This window comes from Kogia breviceps, chromosome 3 (genome assembly GCF_026419965.1).
Source record: "Kogia breviceps isolate mKogBre1 chromosome 3, mKogBre1 haplotype 1, whole genome shotgun sequence".
Taxonomy (NCBI): domain Eukaryota; kingdom Metazoa; phylum Chordata; class Mammalia; order Artiodactyla; family Physeteridae; genus Kogia; species Kogia breviceps.
The window spans coordinates 186,145,837-186,162,651 of record NC_081312.1 but is presented as its reverse complement, the minus strand read 5'-3'; the positions used below and the strand labels follow the sequence as shown (position 1 = coordinate 186,162,651).

The following is a 16,815-nucleotide window of genomic DNA, read 5'->3' as shown; positions in this document are numbered from 1 at the left end:
TAAGCTGCTATGAAAAGGGGAACCAGACCGATTTTATTTAAGCCAACACATTAAAATTGAGAAAGAGGGCCCTCCGAGGAATACACACAGGAGAATGTGATTAACTAGGTGTTAACTTTGAGTGGCTTGGGCCAAGTGACAGCTGCGTGACAAGCAGACTTTGTTTTCACGGCGGCACCGGGTATTGGACGTGGGAGGGGGTGGGAGTTTGTTTGCATCAGTGAGAGACTTGGTCTAATTTCAGCATCACTCCCTGGAGATGATGGAAGGATACAGATCATTTTGAAGTCGAAGCGGCCCTTTCCTCGGCCATGTTCTACCCTTGTGACCCAGTTATACTGCAGGCCTGGCAAAACGGCAGAACATTTGACAGGACAGTGAGGCCAGGAGGATGAGAAGGAGGGGGTCATACCCATATCCTCAGAAAACCTGGCCCGACGTGGGCTTCTTAGCACAGGCGAGGAGAGGGGGAGAGGGTGGAGGGGAGAGGAAGGCTGTTGGTTCCAGTAGGTTCCAATGCCGTCAGAATCTGCATCTTCTTCAGAGGACTAGATTTCTGCTGCACCATTTTATTTGAATTAGGATGAGAAATGAGAGACGATTTCAAACCCAGCCCAAACCCAGAGTCAGTAACTCTGGTCAAGTGAAACTCTGGAAGAGCTTTGGCAGGGTGAGCCCGGGCCAGGTGGCAATGCCTCTGGGTTCCTAAGTGACGGCTTCACTCTTTTCCAAAGGGCACTCAGGAGCCCCACCCCGGGCATTACTGAGGCACCAAAAGGCCTTCTTAGAGGCCACAGGGCTTCAGAACCTCCCAGCATTAGTCCCCCTTTGGCTTGAGGCCACCCTTCAGAAGGCCTATAAAATGCAAATCTGGGGAGAGATGCGGGTGCCCCACCAGGCCCCTGACAGCAGGGACTGGAGGGCTGGGTTGGCAGACAGCCCAGGGAGGCCACAAAGGGACAGGGAGGGTGGCAATCTGACGCCTGTAGCAGTCTAGTTCAGACTGGGGCCTCATTGGTGGGTCATGAGACCAATTTAGAGCGAGGGAGCCAGAGTTCAAAGAAGAAATTAGAACATTCAAGATGCAAAGTGCATGATTACGTAGACTGTATTATTTTTACGCAATCAAACTTTTGTACCTGTGGGCCGTGGTGCGGTACCGTCAGGCAGCAGGGGCTCAGGCTCAAGGCGTCAGACGACTTTGCCTTCCTTCACGGCGTTGCCGAGGCCTTCCCGAATGATGGCAGCCCAGCTACTGCTTAATCCGGTGAAGACATTTTGCAACCCAAAAACAATAAATAAAATGCAGCCAAACATTCCAATAATGCAAAAGTTAAGTGTCCCGCTTTGCCATCTCCTGGTACCCCTTTCCTGAAGCCCCCTTCCGGGAAAATTCCTATGCATGTTACAAGCACACACCGACCCCTTCTCGCCCACCCTTACCTCCTCCTTTTTCACATGACAGCACACCATACGTGTTCTGCATCTTGCTTCCTGTACACAATACAGATTTCAGCACATGAGGTGCAACTTCCGTCTTTTCTCCTGCAGCACTAAAGGTTCTTTAAACCGGCTCTGACGGATATTAAATCTGTGTTCAGTCTTATAAACAATACTGCACTGAACATCCTCTCATATGTGTCGACTGAAAAAACCCCACAACCTTGAAGTTGAGAATTACGTTCTATTTGGCGGACATACTAAGCACTTAGGCCCGGAAGAGAGGCTCTCAGATCACTTGGAGGGACTGTAAGGGAGAAGCCAGGATATATAGGAGGTTTTGCCAAAAAAAAAAAAAAACCACCCCAGGTCGTCAGAACATCGAATGATGACTGTTAATTAAAGAAAACCAGACATCTCAAATGAATGAATTTAGCAATTTTCTGTGTATGGGAAGACGCAAGGGTCTGGGCTCACTGAAATGACTCCTTTGATGTGCACCTTAGCTATCTGGGGCTGGCATCCTGGGTTTCTCCATCCTGAATCCGCTCAGGGTGCAGAGTCTGCGGCGGCTGCAGTGGCTGAGGGCTTGATGGCCGCAGCGTCCTTTGTTTCCTGATACGGCAGGCGCCTTTCTTTGTCCACATCTGGCTGTGAACTCGTGCAGTAATATCTAGAGGCCAGATTCCTGGAAGTGGACTTCCTGGGTCAAAAAGTCTGTGCATTTTAAAAAGATTTTGATAGAAATTGTCAAATTTGGTTTGTTCCATGGAGGTGGTACCAAACTATTAATGTCATTTTGCTGCCTGGACCCTAGATCCAGGCTCCCCTCTACCCTCCGGCACCCCACTGGGCCTTTCCTTTCCTCATCAAAGAGCCCCTCATGCCGTGTCTTCACATGGCACTGCTGCCCTCCTGCCCCCCGTACCCACCCTTTACTTCAAGAAAGAATAAACACCATTCAAAGGACTTAAGTCTTCTTGGATATTTCAACTTTCCTTAGTTGTAACCATTGTCAAAAAGCCTTGGTTCAATGAATGCCTTAGGAAAAATTTCACTGTGCTTTAATTTGGATGAGACTGGGAAAAGGCAGTGTATTCGTTTCCTAAGAGCACACACTTAGCACTGACTTCCGGAAATAGCCAGAGCTTAGGGAGGGTCCTGCAGCACCTGGATCTCCTCCGTGGCCAAATTTGTGTGGTAAGATCTGCGTGACAACTCAGGCAATAAGCAGATCAAGTTCATTGCTGTTTTCTGCAAATGCCCTTAGAACACCTGGTGGGCGGTCTCTTTGCAACACCTGACTGGAGATTAAATTCCTACTTAATGACAGAAGGTAAAAGCTTTCCTTTTTTTGAGCAGCACTTAGTGGCTGATTTATCAAAACACGATCTATTGTGATGCTAATTGCTTGCAATTTTGTTTTTGGAATGTACTGAAAGAGGCAAGTAACTGCCATCCTATTACAGGTGAATTCTTTATGGCTAAGCTAACCAAGGCGTGGTGAGCAATTTTGAACATGTGAGAGAGTTTTACTGAAAAAAAAAAAAAAAAATCCCAAACCCGTTTAGCTTCACATCAAAATCAGAACAAGTGTCACATTTGGTCTCCTTTGGTAGACCCCGGATTTTCTCCTAGGGCTAAGGCAACACACTGAAACATTCTCACACTTCAGAGCATGGAAGATGTGACGCACTACTTAGCTAACATCCTAAACACAAGTTTAAAATATGCTTGCAAAACCACAGTTGTAGTTTTATTATGGAGGTACAACACGACCACGACCAAACAGGAGATGCAGTAAACACCTCACCTCCAAAAGAAGCATTCCTGGAGAGGTGGATATGGTTCAAATACGTATCGGATTGCACCCCGAGTCCAGAGAAGCTGCCGACTGCCTGATGTTTGGCAAGTCCCTATAAAGTTGAAGCTAAAAATCTGTTAAATCCCAGTTCATCCTTACCAGGGCCCCTTTTCTCAGAGCTCAGCACAAAGGGGAGATTCTACAAAATGTGTACCTAACAAAACACGTCAGCAGCTTGAGTGGAGCAAACCGGTCCAGATCTGAGAATTCCAGCACATAAATGAAGCTGAGCGTCTGTTGCCCACGATCGTGTCACTGGGGCCACAGAAAAGTGGAGCGGGGCAGCCGGGGGGTGGGAAGGGGCGCGGAGCCAGGGAAGACGGTGGAATGCACGCAGGCTGGATTATTTACGGCGTGCTGATGAACAGACAACTTTCCATATGAGAGGAACAGTCAAGCTCGAGCGGGAAGAGGTCCAGAGAAAGAGAGAGAAACAAAAGGGGTCATGAATAAAAGCGACAGCTAATGGAACAATACAAATCTAAAATGCTGTAACTTTCAGAAATAATTTAGGGCCAAAAGGAAAAGGAAAAACCCCCTCATTTTTCTGGCTCTGGGACAACTTGCCAAGAAGCAAAAGACATGAAGTGAGATGGACGTGCTGCATTTAAGACCAAATTTGCCTCTGTGCCTTCCTAGCTCTCGGGGAGCTCCCGAAGCTGGATTTATTCACAGAAAGGGAAAGGGACAATTGTTTTTGTTTTTTGCTCACGTATCTGTTTTTTCAACAAATACTGTTCCTTGTCGGGGGCTGGATCCTCGGGGGCTCCGTGCGGAGCAAAGACACAGTCCCTCTGCCCTCAGGAGGCTCACGGTCCAGTGTGGGAAGCAGGTAGGCCCGCGGTGAGGATCAGGTCACTGGACGGGCGCCGTGGCCAGGGCCAGCGGAGGCCACGGAGGGCAGCCACGGGGAGGAATTCGTGGCCCAAAGTGGAACTCAGAACGGAGATCATCTAGTGAATTTTACCTCCTGTACTGATTAAACAGACACCAAACCTCCGTGTGATCCCAATCCCCGTTTATTTAAAAATTAAAATACATTTTTTATGCAAAGATGCAAATGTCTGTGGTTCTCCCTAGAGGTTTTATCCTTGAATTCTGGCCATGAGGCCGACCTGAGCTGTTTTCAATTACCCTTCTACAGCATCACATACCTCTTCTTGCAAGTCTGCCCGAAGGTATAATAAATAACTGCCACCGGTCACTCCGTGGCCCGAGTGGGCCCAACGCTCTGTTGGCGTGGCATCGACCGTTCACAACAGATGCCTTGGGGGGCGGCCACGGCTCCCATCTTACTGGCGACACTATGGAGCCTCGAAAGCTAACTCACGGGCAGTGAGCCTCACAGCGCCTCCTTGTACACGTCACTGCCTGTGGGTCACCTACGCAGGCTGGGACGTCTGCACCCACAGGCGTCCACAGAACTGTCAATCAAGACCCCCCGGGGAATCAACTTGAGCTGTTCCCGAAGTTCTTTAGCTGAATGATTCCCTTTTATCCTACCTCCCCAGTCAGAGTCCCTCTTCGCAGAATTCCCACTGACGGAGCGCCGTCGTTAAGGGCCAGAAACTCCCTGACCTCTAGGTGGCCCCGGGCTGCTCCTCGCGAAGCGCAGGGGGCGTGCTGAGGAGAAGGGGACCAGGCAGAGGGCTTCGTGAAGAGCCCACTGCATCTCCCCAGCTTTGCTCTTGGCCCATCCTAACCCTCGACTTCTTTCCAGAGGCTAACTGAGCCTCCGGTGTCTTGTTCTCACTGCAAGAATATGGGATCAAACACGGGCCACAGGGGAGAGCCTCCACAACCCTGGAGACTTGGGACCCTCCTGTACGTGCGGGCTGGATGCACTCTGCGCCCCCCGCCCCCCCGCACCTCTGTCTCCAACCGGACCCGCTCCTCCGCCCGAGGCCTTCTCGGCCAGTATTTCGGAAATACTGCTTTAGCATCTGAAGACACAGGGGTCTAAGAACCACTTTGGAGTTTAAGTCACGTTTCATGGTTTGAACTCAAGTAGTACTTGTGGTAGATCTCATCCGTTAGTGTCTTCGAGACCACTCTTCCAAACACAAACTAGAGGCTGTGCTGAACGGTGAAGCTGTCCCGTGACTAGCCGAGTTCTGAAAGGATTCACACGGCGGGGGTCTGACAGTATCTCCCTGAGGTTGGGCGCAGCGTGATCGATTGATGAACCACAGCAGAATCTTTCCGAGATTTCTATCCCTACCATCTTATTCTCAAATTTATAAAGCTATTTGCAAAAAAGCCAAGGATTGAGTTTTCCCTTTTTTGTGCTATTTGAACCAAATTGTACTTATGAACACTTGGTTTTAAAACGAGACATTCAAAAAGGTTATTTAAGACCCGCTAGCTCATCAGTTAGAATTTAGATCTTCCTCCGTTTAGGTAACTTCCTTTAACACAGAAAAACGTGACGGCAATGCCCGGGCCCAGCTTCAGGAACAGGGCTGGCCACGTGCTCGGCGCTTTCAACCAAAGCCCGGGATTCGAGCGGCTTGAAGTGCTCAGGCTCCCCCATTCCGAGAAAATGATTTTGCGGCCAGGATGGCCAGAAACTTCAAATGGCAACATTTCTGATTCGCGGTAATTTCCCAAGAATTTAACAGGCAATCATTTACCCCCGACTTTCAAAGCGGACCCGGGCTTGAAAGGCACAGTTGCATCTAAAATTGATCAGCCAGTGACAGCCCCCTGAAGTTACTGGGGAAGAGGAAAGGCCGCCGAGACACCTGACATCTGGGCTGAACTACCCAGTTCGCTCTCCAGGTTGTAAATTTTCTGGCTCAGAAGACTTTCTGAAAATAACTGTTTAACAAAAAAGTGCTTTTTCTATTAGCTGAAGTACTAAGAAATGGTTGATTACTTTGACAGGGAAGCACTACAGGTGTAAGAAAGCATCTAAGCTCCAGTGGAATGTGTGCATTTAAGAAAATGAATCAGGGCTGCCCTGGTGGCGCAGCGGTTGGGAGTCCGCCTGCGGATGCAGGGGACGCGGGTTCGTGCCCCGGTCCGGGAGGATCCCACGTGCCGCGGAGCGGCTGGGCCCGTGAGCCGTGGCCGCTGAGCCTGCGCGTCCGGAGCCTGTGCTCCGCAACGGGAGGGGCCGCGACAGTGAGAGGCCTGCGTACCGCAAATAATAAATAAATAAATAAAAATAAAGCAAATGAATCAAAGTTTCAGAGAACCTTATTTAACATGCTGCTCTACGGCATATATTCAAATAAACTAGAGACTCCAATAAAGATCAACAATATGCCAGGGTTGAGACGAATGATTTTGTCACCTGGACGTTTTACCACATTTGTCGACCTACTTAAACAGAAAACGTGAACAAAAGGACACACACACGCGCACAACACAGACAGGAAATAACTCAAACACACGTGTTTTTACTCAAAACTGTACTTGAAGAATAGCCTATAATACTCTACATTTCAATCTGCAAATTTATCTTTTTATTGAATCTGAAATAAAGTCTCAGATACTAACAGGACATAGAATTTTAAAACAAAACTGCATTATGTCAGAAAAATATGCATCAAGGGCATATGTACATACATATTTCATAATAAAATAAAACTGTACAAACTCACTTCTGCTCGTTAACGCTGACCCTCACCTGTTGGATTTTTGGTGCTAAGCGCCACCGTGGAACAGAGGCAGCGGAGAGAAAACGCCCCCTCGCCTCGGCTCCCCGCCTCATTTCCGGTTCGCTGGAGGTTCGAGCGCCCCCTGGCTGGAGAGCGCGCAGAGAATCGGCCAGAGCTTCGGAGGGTCCTCGCACCTGTGCTGCTCTCCCCAGTGCAGGAGCAGCTCTTCCTTCCTTCCCAGCGTCTGGGCACAAAGGACGCAGTTAAAGCCAGGCTGGGGCAGGCAGAGGGCCGCGTCGGGGCCCTGGGGGTGTCCTCCGGGCTCACTGGGTCCTGGCTGGGCTCCTTCATGTTTCGCCAGCATCTCCACATCATTCTGATGACGGAGGTAGAGTTGCTTTTTCAATCTGGGGATCGCACAGAGTTCCCCGTCCAAGGGACGGTGCTTAAGCTGCTTTCTTCTCTCAGGGTGTTTCCAGAAAGGAGTAGCCTGCTGAACCACTTCTCCCTGAGCTCCCCTGCTTCCCGCGGAGGGTGAGGTCTCCTCTTGCAACTGGCCCTGGATTTCCTCGCCATGAGCGTAAAGCAGGTGGAACTTGATTTCAGCAAAAGACTGGGCAGTGATCTGACAGCGGCCGCATCTGATGTGGAATTTGACCTCATCAGCCTGGTTTAGAAGGAGGGCTTCCTCCAGGCTGGACTTGGTCTCCCTGGAAAGGGGGGAGAGAGTCTGTATCAGATCTCATGCAAGAACACAACCGGAACTTCTCCTGACAGCTCCTGGCCTTCGGGATCTCAGACACACGCACCCAGGAGGGGCCGAAGGAGGGGCGAGCAGAGAGCGTGAGGGAGGCGGAGGCTGCGGTGAAGGCCAAGGTTAGCCCTGCCTGGGGCCTCGCACTTCCCACGCCGGCAGGGTCCACTTCGGAAAGAGGCCCCCCCCGGGAGCCACCTGTTCTTTGGTTACCACGGCAACAGGTGTGGGCCCCAGGAGGGCGCGGCAGGAACTCGCTGGGTCCAGCTGAGGCGACTGTTGGCCCCGCCCCCCAGGGCCCCCCCCCTCCCGGAGCCCCCAGCGCGGTCTGGACACCTTGGCTAAAACTCAGCGTATGGACTCCGTTCAGCAATTAAGAAGTGCGGTTTCTTTGCGGAGAGGCCGCTGTGCACCTTAGGAAAAGGGACAGAAATGCCTAAAGAGACACAGAGAAACCCCAGAAAAGCCGGGAGGAAAACGGGACCAGCGTAACTTATTTTTAATGAATACGACAGACCAAGCTGAAATTGAACAGAAAGGATTTAGACCCATTAGGACAACTGGGAATGGTCAGGGGCCGAGGATCTGAAGTGCTGGAAAACGTGCCGAGGAGCAGGACAGACCCAGGGCGTTTCCCTGGCTGACTCACAACTCTCAGACCTGCCTGGCCGGTGACAAGACCTCATCCATCCCGGAAGGCTTTCAAATTACTTTTGAATGTGAAAGGCTTTTCAGATTACTTTACAGCTTTCAAATTACTCAGCTGGGAAGCAGCGCCGCACAGACAAGGACACAGGAGACAGTTAAGGCGGCCTGACGGGGAAACAGGGCAAGCGCTGAGCGTCAGGCCTGCACCTGAGGGCTGGTCCCTGCAGCAGAGCTGCGCTGAGTCCCCGCCGCCTGTCACGCCGTATTCTGGGCCAAATGGTGCTCTTTGGGTGCACATCCTGTGGCCAAGAGTTTGGAGGAGATTACTTCTCGGAAGCACCAGAACTATAGACACTAAGTTGCTCTTTCATGTTTCAGATGCAACATTAACCTCTTGCCAATTGTCCCCAGCGCCCCTCGGAGGGACCTTGTGTCCTGGCTCGCAGAAGGCAGAGTCATCAAAAATCACTAATGATCAGAGAGCAGAGAGGAATGTGGCCATTCTTCACAGAAGAGGGGGAAGCGGCGGCAGCTCCCTTATGAAATCGTAACCCGAGGGAGGGTCTTCCAAGCCCACCTTGCTGCGTGTGGACTCTGGCCCTGACCTCAAATCCGAACCAACCCCGCACTCACCTGTCCACCGGCCCTTGCATCCCTCGGGCAGTCTGCTCCCCGGTCCTCCGCAGGTCCCCCGGCTGCGGCTGCGGCCCGCGGGCGGAGGGCTCGGTGCTGACGGCCACCCCGTGCACCTCCTTCAGGTGGCCGAAGTAGACCCTGACGTGGCCGAACGCCTTCGCGCAGAATTCACAGCACGCGAGCCTCCGGGGCCAGGAGTCGCCGTGGTGCAGCCGCACGTGTGCGCTCAGGCCGGCCGGCCGCACGTAGGCTTTGCGGCAGAGCCGGCAGCTGTAGGGCCGGCGGTCGCTGTGCGTGCGGGCGCGCTCGCGGGGGTGCTGCGTGGGCTGGAAGGCGCGCTCGCACACGTGGCACCCGTGCCGAGGCTTCTGGAGGCCGCAGGGCCCACTTCTGAAGGCCGAGCCGGGCTTCGGGGAGGGGCCGTCGTCCTGCCTGCAGCCCGGATGCTTGGGGGCGGCGAGGGGGTGAGTGAACGACGCGCGCCCCCGGCTGCCGGGCGCGGGCGGCTGTGACGTGGCCGCGGGCGAGGCCGGGGGAGCCGGCAGGGCCAGAACAGGCTTGGGCATGATGCTGCGGTACTTTTTCACAGCCCCAGGTTTTAGGTCCCTGGATTCCTGGCGGTCGGCTTTGGCTCTTTCCTTGCCATCTTTACACTTACTAATGGCACATTGCCTCCTTCTGCCCTGAAAGGTCAGACGTTCATCCGGGGCCTTCCGTTTTCTTCCTCTTCTCTCGGCTGCCCCGCCGTTCGGTTTTGTTTTGTGGTTGAGGTCGGCTTCGGTGGCCGGACAGCAGGCCCTGTCGCAGGGGCTCTGCCGCGACGCCTGTGGGACAGGTCCCCCGCCGGCCGCCTGGGGGGCCGGACAGAAGCCTTCCGCGGTGGGCGAGGTCTCATCAGCGGCTGCCCTGAGCCCAGGGAGAGAAACATGCGCAGCGTTCACAGCTGCTCCGCCTTCGTAAACTTGCGACGCCCTCGTTCTCGAGTCGGGCAGGACGGGCAGTTTACCTCTGGGGCTGGAAGAGACCTCCTGAACCGCGCTCCCAGTAACGCCTGGCGACAACTGGGTCGCGGCTCGACCAAGGTCGACCTGTTCTCTAAGTTCTCCCCTGGCAACGGCAGGCCTCCTGGAGGGCTTCTTGCCTGCAACGCCTGCCCTCCCTGAACTCTTCGGGGGGCCCCGCTCGGCAGAGGGCTCCTCCGGAGTGGGCAGCGCTGGGCCGGCGGGAGGGCCCCGACCTCCGTGGTCGCTGGTCCCTGGGGGCCCAGGGTCTCCATGGCCACCCCCACCGGTCAGTGAGGCCGGGGCCCAGCCGGGTGCCAGCGCCGGCTTGGGTGGGCTGGGCTTGTGCGGGGCCTCGGGATGCTCAGGCAGGGGCGGGGCCGCTTGGGTTTGGGCCGGAGCTTGGCTACAGCCCCTGTCGGAGGAGCTGAACCCCGGTTTCTTCCTCGCGCCGCTGCCGTGTCCTGGGCGTTGGTACCGGGGGATGGGAAGCTTCAGGTCCCTGGGCAGAGGCAGTCTGGGTTTCTGGAGCGGCTGGGCCGAGGCGACATGTGACAGAGCGACAAGAGAGAAGGTCCCCTCCTGGCCGGCCACCTGCATCAGCGCGTAATTCGGGGGGGGCATCCCCAGCGCCTTCGAGCCGAGGGAGGGGCCTGGATGCGCGTGGTCAGAGAGGGAGGGCGCCGGGCCCGGGGGCACTCGGGGCGCCAGGACTTGGGGCGCAAGTTTTGGAGCGATGGTTCGAAACTGACTCTTACCCTGCAGACCCTTCCCACCCCGAATCGTTCCAGGAGGGCTGTTTGATTCACCTGCAAGGACAACGCAGTATAAAAAGTCACGCTGGTGTCACATAAGCATCTTACCATTCCCCTTGCCTGGACGCGTATCCCTAGACCCAGCCCTGCCCTTGGGGGCAAACCCCGTGTTCCTTAAGACCCAGGCCGAAGGTCAGCTCCTGCCCACCTTGCCAGGGACTGCTGACTCTCCTCCCAGTGACAACATCCACCACTTCCCAGGTAATTTATGTGTTTATGCATCTCTGCGCCTAAACACAGGGCTTCCCGAGAGCTGGGGCTTCCCCCCTCCTTGTACTCCACGCGTCTGTCCTCTCCACTGGCCTGACTCCGCCAGGGCGACCCCGCCGCTCCCCCGAGCTCCCGGGCTGCACGCCCTCTGGCATGTTCTGCCGTGTACTCTATTTCTTTCATAGAAATGTCTTGCTCTCCCTATTAAGCTCTGTGAGCGTGAAGCCCGTATTGGATCTGCCTTGCTATTTCCCACTGTATCTCTGGTAGGAAACAAATGTTTCTTGTATCAAACTTCTTTTTCACTCAATTTCAGGATACACAGTTTGACCCACTGGCAGCACAATTTGTTCTGCACAGTGGATGAATTCCAGCCTGAATGCTGGCTTGGTGGCTCTTTTCCCGTGTGACTTGTGGATTTCTTCTCATACCTTCCAAACTGTTTACGTGTGCTTTTGCAATTAAACCACCAGTGTTAAAAAAGCTGACTGTGACACCTTACAAACATGTTGGAAGAAAAACAAAAAGATACAGTGATAAGATACAGAGACAACATAAAAAATACATGAATCACACAAAAAGCCCCTTCCAGGACAGAAAGAGGAACAATTTTAACTGACAGACTAACACTTCATATTCCTGAGACTTATTAGGCTAACGGAAGAGCAGCGATTACTGCTCTGAGGAACAACTGAGGAAACATTTCCACGCTTCTAGGGGCTGGTGCATTGATTTTATCCCCTGAGGCCTCAAGCTCCTAAGGCCTGGCTGCAGAAGAGCTTCCCATTTCTAAGTACCTCGTATTACTCACGCTTCACTTCAACTCGTGTTTACCAGGTACCTACACTATCTGGACGTTGGATACGGCAGGCCTGTGATTCCTCTTCTGAAACCACTGCGGCCAGATGTATTTTGGAATTTACACTTTCAAATTTTAGAAAAGTCATAAGATGCTCACACAAATGTTACATAACACCCAGCAGTGTCTGCGGAGTACCCCTAGTTAAAACCAGTACCACTTCGGTAGTAAAACACGAGTATTGACAAGGGGAAAAAAAATGAAGAGTTTTAAAGTGTCTTATTTCAGTTCAGGCTTTGCCTCCGAATGAGTTTTGGTACCCAACGTTTGATAACATTTTCCGTTTTCAGAGCCTGTTGGATTCTGGAGTCATAGGAAGAGGAAAATGAGGAACTCTTTCTTGAGGGGCCGCCAAGGGTATAAAGATGAATGGATACAATTTCTGCCTTAGGTAGCTGGCAATCCGGTAAGGCAGACAAACGTTAAAAAAAAAAGAATCAACCTTGATTTTCATGTCTACAGTTACTGAACTGGCAATTTTAGCAGAAAATTGATTTTTTCAGCAAAATGACACTCTGCAAGTAAACAAATAAGTAGCACAGTAGGAATAAGGTTGAAATATATATACTGACTGACCAACTTATTTTGGTAGCTTACATTAGAGGAAGAAGGAAAAAGACTCGTGTTACGGTCTAGGGAAATCAGACAAGGATAATTATGTAATCTGTTGTTTTCCTTTTTGGCTTTGCTACTATGAAGTTCATGGGTAAACTGACTGGTCGATCACCTCACAACGGTCACCCAAATTGATATGCTACATTTGCTTCATCTTCCTGCACAATTTAATTCATTTTTTACTTCTATTTTCACAGCCTTTAAATGTAAACGTCTTTCACGTTAAGCCTCATCTCATCTTTCTGGAAGAAGTACTGACGTAAGTTGTAAATATTGATAAATATACTAAATCAGAACTGCTAAGAGTTTGCAGAGAGCTTAGAATTATTGAAAGCTTCTGGTTGCCTAGGGACAAGGCTTATTAAATAATTCCACTAACAATCACAATGGTCTTTGCATGTATACAACCTATCAGGGGTGAGGGAGGGAAAAAAGAAGAAACCTTGGGTGATTTCTGTCTAGGCCATACTCCTAAGTGACCGAGCACACTATATTTATAGCGAGAAGAGCTGGAAGAAAGGCTACGCTGGCCTCAATTAGTCTCAAGTCCTCTTGAAATAGTATGTGACAATAATGCATCGCAGCACAAGACACGTCACTGTCTTGCTCAAGTCTGTGCAGTCGGCTCTTCGTCCCCGAGCCAGGGCCCAAGTCCTCGCAGGGGACTCCAGGGCCTGGTGCCCTCGGCTCCTGGGAGCCCTCTGACCCGCACCGCCCTCCCCTCGCCCGTGGCTGGTCCCTGCCTGCACTCTCACCGCCCTGACTGCTTCCCTAGGTGACCCCCGGTTCTTGCTGCGGCATTCCCTTCAAGTTTTGCTCAAACGGCCTCTTCGTGATGAACTCTTCCCTGAGCGCCTCAGTAACCTGTACCCCATTCTGAGCTCCCTGCCCCCACTTCCTGTTTTAATTTTCTCCCGCACACGTGCCCACGGACTTCATTATGGTCCGCAGCCCTCTGCCCCTGGAGTGAATTCCTTGAGTGAGGGGAGTCTATCTGCCTCTTCAGGGCCTGGAACAGGGTTAGGCGTGGGCTCAGAAATCTGAGAATTGTTTGTTGAATCTGTAAGTGGTATTTGTGATAAAGTGACCCGTGGCTGAAAGAAAAAAAAAAAAGAACATAACTGAAACGCAAACTTGAACAATGCCAAATTACTTTGAAAATCTGCCCACTGCCAGCATAAGGAAATGGGTTTGCACCATGATTTAAAAACAAACAAACAAACAAATGTAAAACCAAACCAAACAACAACAAAACCTTTGAAGAGAAAGGGGAGAGGTGAGGCCAACCGGCGAACCACCTGAGGAACTAACGAGAGACAGTAAGTGATGCTGTCGGGCCGCGAACCCCACAAACAGCGGCAGAAACAAGCAAGCTCTGGAGTAGACACAGCGCTTGAAAGAAAACAGACGCGCGAGGAGGGAAAAGGACGGCCGTTGGAGTGAAGAGAGGAGGAACAGCTAGAAACAGAAGCCTGACCCTCAGAGGCAGAGAACGGCGACGTCAGCACGACGAGGAGAAGAAATAACAAAGAAGAGAAGATGCAGCTGAAGCAACGACCGGTGATCAAGGTCACGTGGAAGTCCCCGAAGACTCCAGCCGGGAAGCGGCTTCCTAGGTTTTATGACCAAGTGTAAGAAAGCAATCTTCTGGGCTTCCCTGGTGGCGCAGTGGTTGAGAATCCGCCTGCCAATGCAAGGGACGCGGGTTCGTGCCCCGGTCCGGGAAGATCCCACGTGCCGCGGAGCAACTAAGCCCGTGAGCCATGGCCGCTGAGCCTGCGCGTCCGGAGCCTGTGCTCCACAACGGGAGAGGCCACAACAGTGAGAGGCCCGCGTACTGCAAAAAAAAAAAAAAAAAAAAAAGAAAGCAATCTTCTGACAGTTAAGGTTTCCAGCAATGAAACCAACTATCTTTATTGAGCCATTCCAAAGGGGAGCGAGGGAGCCAGTGGTGATACATAGAAAGTGGATGTGCTTCAACTGATCTTCGAGAGCTCCTCCAGGGCTTCCCCGGTGGCGCGGTGGTTGAGGGTCCGCCTGCCGATGCGGGGGACATGGGTTCGAGCCCCGGTCCGGGAGGATCCCACGTGCCGCGGAGCAACTAAGCCCGTGCACCACAACTACTGAGCCTGCGCTCTAGAGCCCGCGCGCCACAACGACTGAGCCCGCGCGCCACAACTAGTGAAGCCCGCGCGCCTAGAACCCGCGCTCCGCAGCAAGAGGAGCCACCGCAACTAGAGAAAGCCCGCGCGCAGCAACGAAGACCCAACGCGGCCAGAAATAAATAAAAATATATTAAAAAAAAAAAGAGTTCCTCCATTACAGTGGAAACAAAATCACACACGAAGAGCAATGGCAGAGTCAAAAGAAAAGGAGGCCGACCGTGGTCCAGGAGCACAGGAAACTCTTCGGGGTAACCAGCTGTCCCGCAACAGAGAGCACTGATCGGTGAGCAGCCCGGCGGCCCGAGACCACAGAGCCCTGGGAGAGAGGTATGGGGCCTGCCACACAGAGTCACCCTCCGCAAGTTCCCTGCAATTCAAAGAAGTGGGTGCTGGCGTAGGAAAGTGTATCAGCTGGCTTCATGGTCACTCATCAGAAGCTAATCACGAGAAATCTGTGGGGTGAAAAGACAAGGCCTTGCAGAGGAAACTACACGCCTGCCCGCATCTGTTGGGGAGGACATACAAGGTGGGTCTTCACGAAGGTGGTGCTGAGTCCCACCTGCCAGGCTCGTTAACGACGCAGTGACAGCGAACGAAACGATATATCAGAAGAGAAGCGAGGCAGGAGAAAGACGGCGAGGCCACAAAAAACAGAAGGAGAAACACCCCCTAGGAATTACTAAGACGTCCAGCGACAGGGTACTAATCCAATACTCACCCAACCGTACAACGGAATGCTGTGCCACAGCGGAAAAGAAGAATGAGTCAGACCGATACGGAATACTCTCCAAGATGTGAGGTTTATCGTAAGCTATCACTTGCATTTAAAAAAAAAGCACTGAGAAACGCACACAAATCTATTCCTGTATACACACAGACCGTCTCTCAAAGGAAACCAGAGAAACCGGTCTTAGTGTGGCCTGCGGGGTGGAGCCACTGGGGGAAGTACAGGTCAGGGTGAGATGAATGTGTATTTCCCACTGAATACTCTCTGGGCCTGACACACAGGAGGTGCTTACAAATATTTTTGGAATGAATAAAAGGAAAACGAAAGTTTCCCTTTTGGATCCTTTGTGCAAAGGGGTATCCGTGGGGATATCTGTGATGGGTAAGTGTGCGTCCGTATGTAAATGACTGTGTCCAGATGACACCTTGAGAGCCTCTCGGGGTTTTACTTTCCTTGCCTACTTAATGATAGGAACTGCTAATGATAAGGGAAGTAATCGAAGCGTCTGACAGGCAGTTTATCACTACCCCCAAGGTTCACCCCGGGAAGCATCAGAGCTCATTACCTGCGAAGGACAACCCAAGTCCCGAGAACTGTTCCTCCCGACATTTGGCTCTTTAAAATAGAACAGGGCACTTTGCAATAAAGGTCAGTCATGCTATAATAACTACAGGGCTTTTCTTTTTTTTTTTTTTTTTTTTGCGGTATGCGGGCCTCTCACTGTTGTGGCCTCTCCCGTTGCGGAGCACAGGCTCCGGACGCGCAGGCTCAGCGGCCATGGCTCACGGGCTTAGTTGCTCCGCGGCATGTGGGATCTTCCCGGACCGGGGCACGAACCCGTGTCTCCTGCATCGGCAGGCGGACTCTCAACCACTGCGCCACCAGGGAAGCCCTGGGCTTTTCTTTTTTAAGAGGTTTGAACAATAGGAGTGTTTAGAGAAACTGCAAATGCCATTAAGTTTTTTAAAACACTGAGACGTCTGATTGTGGGAAGTCTTTCTTGGCCATGTAGCTGCAACAGTGGTTTATTCCACGACACATTTACAAGGCCTCTCCCAGATGGTGTGATCTAAACCCTGTCACCTGTCACCTACTAAATTACAGATTTCATAGAACTGTGCACTAAATGGTAAGTCGAAATTTCCACTGACATTCATCATTTCTGGAAATCCTGTGGAATTACCCATAACACAGTTAGAGACCCACAGGACGCTCAGGCACTAAACATGGACTTTTTATTTATTTTTATTTTTATTTTTTTTGTGGTACGCAGGCCTCTCACTGTTGTGGCCTCTCCTGTTGCGCGGAGCACAGGCTCCAGACGCGCAGGCGCAGCGGCCATGGCTCACGGGCCCAGCCGCTCCGCGGTATGTGGGATCTTCCCGGACCGGGGCACGAACCCGCGTCCCCTGCATTGGCAGGCGGATTCTCAACCACTGCGCCACCAGGGAAGCCCAAACATGGACTTTTTAAAAC

At 52.1% G+C, this 16,815-nt stretch overlaps 1 protein-coding gene across 49 annotated transcripts in view; it reads right to left on the bottom strand.

The window, feature by feature from the left end:
• Positions 1 to 16,815, bottom strand: part of ZNF438 (zinc finger protein 438) — a 221,383-nt gene that overhangs the window by 32,564 nt on the left and 172,004 nt on the right. For 37 of the 49 annotated variants that reach the window (XR_010839942.1, XR_010839938.1, XR_010839951.1 and 34 more), the window contains 4 exons: positions 8,945 to 10,757; positions 6,939 to 7,619; positions 1,942 to 2,157; positions 1,140 to 1,255 (listed from right to left, as the gene is read on the bottom strand). The exons of 2 other annotated variants lie outside the window; for them this stretch is intronic. Coding sequence is in view for 6 of the 47 variants with exons in the window: in XM_059058313.2 (XP_058914296.1) it covers positions 7,019 to 7,619; positions 8,945 to 10,757 (2,414 nt within the window). In the remaining 41 variants the exon portion in view is untranslated. Of the gene's footprint in view, positions 1 to 1,139; positions 1,256 to 1,941; positions 2,158 to 6,751; positions 7,620 to 8,944; positions 10,758 to 16,815 lie in introns of those variants that run through there. 10 more of the 49 variants (XM_059058313.2, XM_067030588.1, XM_059058324.2 and 7 more) reach the window with 3 other exon arrangements.